Source organism: Gavialis gangeticus, unplaced genomic scaffold, assembly GCF_001723915.1.
Source record: "Gavialis gangeticus isolate Ggan-Ray unplaced genomic scaffold, GavGan_comp1, whole genome shotgun sequence".
Taxonomy (NCBI): Eukaryota; Metazoa; Chordata; order Crocodylia; family Gavialidae; genus Gavialis; species Gavialis gangeticus.
This window is the reverse complement of record NW_017729022.1, coordinates 76,743,967-76,752,055: the sequence shown is the minus strand read 5'-3', so window position 1 is coordinate 76,752,055 and position 8,089 is coordinate 76,743,967. Positions and strand designations below refer to the sequence as shown.

The window sequence follows — 8,089 nt, the reverse complement described above, 5'->3', positions numbered from 1 at the left end:
TTGGGACTCTATTTGTGACTGGTTTCCACATCTGTAAACCCTGGCAAAACGTTGCCTCACCATTCCAACCAACTCAGTGGATGCTTAGTGTGCCATCTCAGTATACAGACAAGTGTTCACCCCAGAGACAGAGGATGTCAGTACCAACTGCTACTGGATGCTGCATGCTAGCCTTTAACAGCTAGCATGAACTGCCTGTCTCAAAATTGGCATCAATTAAATTGCTTTTTACAATGTGATTTAATAAAAGTATAGTGATGGTATTAGTTACAATTCATATTGTGCATACCTTTAATTTCATAAGACATTTCAGTTTGCAGTTTAATTCAATGCTTGGCTTTGCTTAATGTTTCCATTAATGGCTTCTGTGGGTTTAATCATGGTAATTAAGCCATGGTTTGGGGCCATCTACCAATCTGTGGTGAGGGGTGGGACTGCCAGGGCCCCTTGGCCAATCAGAGGTGTGGGGGAGGGCAGGGCAGGGATGAGAGCCGCTGCCATATGCCCATGAACATGGTGGCCAGCCCCGGGATCTGGCTGCAAAAGCAGCCACCTGCGTCCTTGATTTGGCTATGTCCCTATCTATAGTTCCCAAAACATTTTGCACTGTTCTGGTCTTTGAGGTTTTTGCAATGGAAGAGTTACTCAGTTTTTCTATAGTCAAAAAATGAGTGAAAACAAAGAGCTGGTATTTTCCAAGGACTGCCCTGAGTCTAACAAGGGGTGGCTGAAGGCTAAGAAGGTTGAGGACTGTTGCATTAAAAGTCTGGGCCATACTGAAGGAGGAAGATGACATATCTTGTATTGCTATCTATTCATTAAATATATATATTCATACATCTATATCTGATATTGCTAACTATTCATTGAATGAGGCAGTGATCATTGAAGACCAATTTAGTACTGGGACATAAAACTTACCTTGCAAAAGGAAGTGGAACAAATGAGAAAAAACATTAAGCCCAACACCCAAAGGCAAGCCTGATGAATGAAAACTACAAAACTAATTCTACGTATACGACATGTAAAATATTTAGAGATAACACCTCATAGTAGGCTAGTATAGAAGAGCTTCAGAGAACGAAGACATTAAAATTTCCTCCTTACAGGTTTATTCAACATAATGTCACTTTTCATTAGTACACAAAACACTAGGAGTGGGAGAAAAATTACAAGTCTTTTTTGCATGGGGTGGGAGGTAAGGCACGAGTAAGAGTAAATTCATGTAAATCATGGTTGTCAGTGCAGACAAGGGCTATGAAGCAAGATCATTTTCAGTGTGTTGCTATTGGTAGGTTAGCCCAGAACTGCTCACTTCATTGTTTTTGCCGTAGCTGGACCTAGTCTGATCCTCTCCAGCAATTCCTACTGATATACAAGGCAGAGCAGGGCAACAGGCAAAGGAGTGGGAGAAATGGCCTGGTTCTCATCATATAAGCAGCAGATGTCTGTATGCACAAGTGGTGTGTGGGAGATGTTCTCCAGCAAATTACAGTGATACAGGGACTGTTTCCATGAAATTAGAGATTGGATCCAGAGATTAGAAACAGCACGTGCCACTCAACTAGCAATACTCTGGCTGCCAGACAAATCCTACGCCCGTGTCAAGTTCTTGGTCCTTATCTTTAAACCCCAGCTACTGCAGCAAAAGCCACTTTTCATGCTTCAATGACATGGCTGCATTCCACAGCAACACCACAGGGACACATCTATGTAGGTATTTGTACCAGGCTCATCTAGGACAAGTTCAAAAGGGACACACAAGTTCAGTGGAATTTGCTACCATCAAAAAAAACCCATGAGGATCTGAAGTCTGTAGCCCTTGGATCATGAAGGAACAGTCATCTCTTTCAGCTGGCCTCCCACTCAGAGCTCAGCTGTGAAATGGTTGCCCTTTGAGAAAGCCACATTTGATTCACCTACTTTAAATCAAGTACTTAGTAGGGAGAAGAGGTAAAAAACTGGTTCTCTCTGAAAGAAAACTGCATGTCTAAACTGATGCAAATTCTCTGATGATGGAGGGCACCAGTTCTAATGATAAACAGTAATCCCAGAAGAATGAGGAAGGGCTCCTGACCTGGGGCCTCAGACCTCCTCTGCAGGTTTATGTTCCAGAGTAGGACCTCTCCTCTCCTAAGAGTAGAAGGGGCCTTGAAACTTCTTCTGTCACTGACAGAGTTACTGAAAACTGACACAAAGCAATCCCAACTCACAGCAGCCTAGAAGGAGAACCTGGCCTGAAGCATCACATCCAGACATCTCATTTAATACTGAACAGGAAGTCACCATATGGAGTTTTGCTTCCTCTTTCTTTTTTTTTTGTCAATAACCAAAATCAGCCAGCTGTCATCCAAAGCTCTGTTTGGTCCCTTATTTTTCCAGATTTCCCACCTCTCCTTTGGAAAATACTCCAGTGGTTTTTCTTTCTTCCCCCTACCTGTTTGTGTTCTCTAGGACTTCCACTTTCTTACGCAACTCACTGTTTTCATTGGAACAGGACTCAACCCTGGGGAAGACACAAGGAGAGGGAAAAAAACAACACTTAGACAGTTCAATGAAGGGCTGAACACGTTCCAACTTGATTTTCCTGGACAACTCTATGGACCTGTCTATATTAGGGGGAAAAGCACTGTTACAAGCTTCTCTTTCGATGTTTTGACTTCACACCAGATGTAAAACACCTTGTAATAGGTTACACCTGACATTTAGCAACTAAAGGTTGCACCAGCCTGGACTAAGGTTTTGAGGCCAGCACAGTTCAATCCACGTCAGTTGCACTAATTCTTTCTTGGCAGAGACAGAACATCAGACAATCTGTTCAGATGAACTCCCTAGGTCCATCCCACCATGTAGTCTCATGACTAAAAGTTACCCAGAAAAATCTCTTTTTGCAATGAAAAACTGGATAATGGATACTAAAATAAGCTATGGATCATACTAAAAAATATACCTCTCAAGTGTAGGATGTACAGTCTTCTTTGGCACAGGGTGCAAGGAAGAAATAAGAGTTTTGGCACTTCAGCGCAGTAATTTTGTGGGCCAAATTCACTAGAAGAATGTGTATCGTCCTTTTTGAAGGAGACTGACTATTCCCATGCTCTTTCTCCACCTCCTCACTCCCCCAAGCAGTCCTCAACCACTTTTACCTCTCATCTGCTCATCATACCACTTGAAGACAAGGAAGTTGCTCATGAGACCAGCTTCCCCAGGCTGCTTACTGAACAAGAAAATCCTGCAATGTAGCCATGTAGAATACAAATGCTGGAAAATGCCAGTGTTAAAGTGGCAAGACACTGGGAGTGCCCTTGTCTCCCCTGCTGTAAGCTATGGCAAATTAGAGGGTGTCCTTGGTGTTTTGGGTAAGTGCCTTGTAGTTAGGCATGAGGGTTTGAAGTGATGCTTTTGAGGATTCTTTGGGTTAATGACCATCTGCAAATGCAGGGCAGTGGACTTGATGCCCCAGGAAAGCTTTTCCAGTGCTATGTTCAAGATACTCCATAGGGCACAAGGATACTATCCCCAGTGAAACCAAGAACAGCCAGTCAACCTCAGGTCTGTGAAACAAGCTACACTCAGGAATTGCCACCACCTTATATTCTGCTTCAATGCTACTGTAAAACTGAGAAGAGTCGGCGCAATGCGCTGAGTCTTAACATATAAATATTTGTCTCACAAATACATTTTTATCTGAAGAACTAAAAAAAAACACCTGTTTCCTTTCCTGGACAAGAACTTTCTTTTTAAACTACCACTAGGTGGCATATGAAACACATTCTACACAAACTCAACAGCTGGCTAGGATACCCTGCCATTTCAGCAACTGGTGTCATTGGTTAGTTTGAAAGGTGAGCTGGCTTACTTTTTTTCCAGACTGTCCATGTATTCTTTCTTCTTTCTTCTACTTTCCTGGGCAGAAATCTAAGGGAAGGAAAAGCACCATACAAACATTTTTATAATGAAAGGACGCTACAGAACCAACCTTCCAGCTTTACTTGGTTCCAGGGCAGGCATCAGAAAGACACTTATCGAGGGATACATGACCTTGAGAGTTCCCTTCCAGGCTTACTTCTTTATGATTCTAATATGTGCCAGGCCACATGTGTACACTACAATGGCAACTCCCATTTTTACTTGCACACTCATGTGCCCTATCTGCCACAGAGGCGACTGTGTACTTCAGTGCCCAAGGATGTGCAAAATTATGCACAGATAACCAGGATGGTCAATTTTAAAGACCAGCCATTCCCTAGGCTGAAAGAATAGCTAGGTACTTGGGACATTTCAGCTTTCTAGCTTCAGAATCTCAGGGAATAACGAGCAGGGCACTGTGATACACAGGATCATTTAGAAGCACAAAACAAGTGGAAATTTCATCACTGAGTAAAAAGGACACAGAAGCTTTCTCTAGACAAGGAAAAGAGATGTGTTTTCTTCTAAAAAGCTGGCCAATGTGATTTGATACACTAGTTAGCATCCAGCCTAGACACAGGCTAGTACCTTTATGGCCCCATTACCTTAAATGGTGCCCAGACAGGAAGACACAGTGATCTGTGCCAAGTATGTACCTGGGTACAGAGGGGTGCTGTCTCTGATGGGTAATTTTAGGAGTGTGTTGAAGGAAAGATATCTTCAATGTAACAAAACAATACAGTATCTGAGATACTGTACATCATTACAGACCACTATTGTAGAACCACTGTAGCATTTCTGCATGAGGGAATCATTTAGCAAAGCCACAGAGTTAAAAAATGTTACCTTGTTTTTTATTTTCCTGCGGATTTTCTTCAGTGCTTTTTCCTCTGCTTTTGTCAAGGGTAGCTTTGTAGGGATGGGATACCCCTCTGCTATCAGAGTCCTCTTCTCCTCCTCTGTCAAAATCAATGGACCTGTCCCCTGAAGTTTCTGCATGCACCAGTGATGAAGGGTAAGGAAAGGCAGAGAAATAGTAAGATCATCCAAGAATCAGTAGATCTTGGAGAATGGGATCAGGGTTGTGGGGAGGGGGGCTGCGGGTTAGGGCTCCCTGGCTTCACAGATCTCCTTTTGCCTATTCTTAGTTTCATCCACCCACAAATGGAGGGGGGGAGGGAGGAGAAAAATGCCCAAAGGAATTCAGCTTCTAAAAACACTCAGCATTCTGAGTCCACTGAAGTCATTGGTAAAACTCGCACTGACCTGAATGGGATCCGAGTTAAATTAGTGAGGAGGACAGGATTGACAACAGTGATAGAGTTAATTACCTAACCCCCAAGACAGTGTCAGGCAATCCACTAATGCATGGGCTGCCTGGATCTTTATCAGTTGGAGCACCTTTAATGACAAATAAACAGTATGTGCCATGTGAGAAATGGCATCACCATTTTATTTCAAGCTCAAAAGACACTGGTGGGAACACCAAAGCCTGACAACTAGATTTGGAGACTCACCCAAAAGAAATTTTGTTTGTCTCTCAAAAAGGGGTAACAAATTACATACAAGGTAACTAAACAAGAGGAGGTGCCCCCCAACTTACATGTGGTGCTGTCAGGAGGGGGGAATTGGAGAGGGATGAAGCCGCACGTGAGGTCACTTTAGCTGTGCCCTGTAGTTGGATTGGGCTTGATGGAGGAAGGGATCTGGTTGGACTCTGCCCACCCTCAGAGTCACTGCCATGGCTACTGGGAGGGGTTGGAGGCAAGTGCAAATTCACTGCTGAATGGGAAAGGAGAAAGAAAAACAAAGGATTTCATCATAAAAGGCCAAGTCAGGTGTTCTCAGTAAACTACCACCAGCTTTAAAAAACCAGGGGCAAGTCAGCACTGAGGGCCGTTTGTTAAAAAGCTGACAGCACAGAAGTGGAACCTTTGAATGTGCAGAGTCCCCAAGCAGAGACTTGTCAGTGCAGAGACACCCCCAGCCTTTCAGAGAGGCTGTAAATAGACATGGTCCTGAAACATTTAGTCTAGCAGCAGACGGTTATTTGGAGGGTTAAGCAGTTTTGTTCTGTTGGGGTGCATCAAATGGATAACCCTTGTTACTGCAGAAAGAACTTGCCCCATTCCCTGCCAGCTAGTTCTGTGTGGGAGCCCAGTTTGAGCCCATGGCACCTCTGCTGATATTGCTAACCTGGGTATTACTTAGTGCCAGATTCATAGGAAGATCTCTTATGTGGATACCTGTCCAGGATAAAGCAGGGCAAACTCACTCATTTATTTTTCATAGGCCACCTAGCAGATGCCCATAGTGGCACTGACTTAGAGTTGCTGTTGACCTGGGCCAAATTTTAAATGATTGCAAGTGAGAAGGAGAGCTGAGGGTTCAACCTACCATTCCATTCATGCTTTGTAAATTGAAGCTAAAATGTAAAGCAGGTAGTGTGGGAGAGAAGAACAAAATCAGGAAAGCTGATTGTCTTGACCAGTCTAGACTGGTCCTTTAATCATCTACTGTCACTACCATCAAGCAGCCAGTACCTGATACACAGAAGATAGAAATCCCCTTAATGCAACCAGCCACTGGTGTAATGCTATATATTTAGGGTGACAATATGTCCTGTTTTAGCCAGGACAGTCCTGGATTTCAGAGGCTGGTCTCAGCCAGCTGTTAGGAATTAATAGGCATCCTGCAAAAACAGGGGCACAGTCTGCAGTATGTGACAGAGTGCCTTGCAGCGGGGCAGGCAGGCTGGCATGCAGCCCCACCCCCACAAACTTGTGAGAGCATGGAGGGGTAATGGTGGGGGCAGTGTCTGATATTTCCCCAGTTATGTCCCAGATTTCCATATGATCAGCCTACTTATATTAGGCCAAGTACTGGCTGACCCCTACCTACCACCCAGCCAATTACTGCACTCCCTGCAACAGGAGTTTTGCTCTGCCTTATCTGACACAACAGTCAGAAAATTATCTACTCACAAATACAGCCAGATCCCTTGACATTTTGTGGCAAATGATTCCATGAGCTACCTGACTTCCTGTTGCACAAAGTTGTATATTATCTTTGGGTATGGGTCTTTTTGGTCTATGTCTGTACAGCACAATGAGATCCTGACTTAATGGGGAGCTCCAAGACACTACAATCATTTGTGCACCTGAATGGACTTCCTGCTTACTTTGTCAACTTATCCCTTTATCTGTGTGCCATCTGACAAAGTAAAAAAAGGACAGTCAGATTCCACTTTTCTGAACATCTCAGTCACATCTAGTCAAAATGCATCTGTTTTCTATGCTAAATAAATTCTATACCTTCAGGGTTTGAGTTCTCTGAAAACTGTCCAATCAGTTACATGATAAAGATAGAGCAGATTCATATTCTTTAGACTCTTATGTTTTTTTTGGAAGCTGGAATCTGTTCCCTAGAAGGTGTCCCAACTTTGTCTAGAGACAAAATAGCTGGCTTTCCAGTTCTCTTGGCTAAACAGGTTCAACTTTATTCATACCACATTCTGGCCATCAGTACAGTAGCTTGGGCTAGTAATTAACAAACCTTCCTTAGAAGAGAGGTTCAGGAATTGATCCACTTCATGTGGCTCCAGCTTAATCTCTGGAAGAACTTTCTGGCTCAATGGTTTACTCTAAAGGAGAAAGCATGGGGTGGGGGGCAGAAAATTAAAATGCAAGTAGAAGGACAGAGTCAGTTTCTCCATAAACAGACAGGCTTCACTCCCCTCCCTGTCTGCATCAGAGAGCTTTTTATTGCTTCCCTGTAACTTATTAACCCAGGTAAGTGAGACTATTGCCCTGCAACTAGTTGCTGGGCCCTCCATTACTACTATATTTACTTAAATAAAAGATTACTTCTCAGGATGACATTTCAGACTGAAAGGCACACTCCAATTACTTTACTTGGTAACAGCACTGCCACTAGGATTTGCCTGACAACTACAGAAGATTCTGCAGATAGAGAGCACTTTTCTTTTGCGGGAAAAGTCTGGCAGCCTGGATAGGTCAGGGCACTCAGCAGTACCAGGGCAGTATCAGGGGAGCTATCACCTGGGAGAGAGATCAGGGTGTTTAATCAGTAAGAGTCAGGATATTGGACCCAAGTTTGTTTTGCAAGCAGAGGAGCGGGGGATCAAGGGGGTCTAAGACTGCAGTATAGGCCTGGAGAT

The 8,089-nt window shown here is 43.6% G+C and overlaps 1 protein-coding gene across 2 annotated transcripts in view; it reads right to left on the bottom strand.

The window, feature by feature from the left end:
* CREB3L2 (cAMP responsive element binding protein 3 like 2) overlaps window positions 1-8,089 on the bottom strand; it is a 176,357-nt gene that overhangs the window by 31,656 nt on the left and 136,612 nt on the right. The window contains exons 4-8 of one of the 2 annotated variants that reach the window (XM_019515440.1): window positions 7,465-7,552; window positions 5,513-5,688; window positions 4,756-4,902; window positions 3,860-3,918; window positions 2,438-2,506 (exon numbers count right to left, since the gene is read on the bottom strand). In XM_019515440.1, coding sequence (XP_019370985.1) covers window positions 2,438-2,506; window positions 3,860-3,918; window positions 4,756-4,902; window positions 5,513-5,688; window positions 7,465-7,552 — 539 coding nt within the window. Of the gene's footprint in view, window positions 1-2,437; window positions 2,507-3,859; window positions 3,919-4,755; window positions 4,903-5,512; window positions 5,692-7,464; window positions 7,553-8,089 lie in introns of both variants that reach the window. The other variant, XM_019515439.1, reaches the window with a different exon arrangement.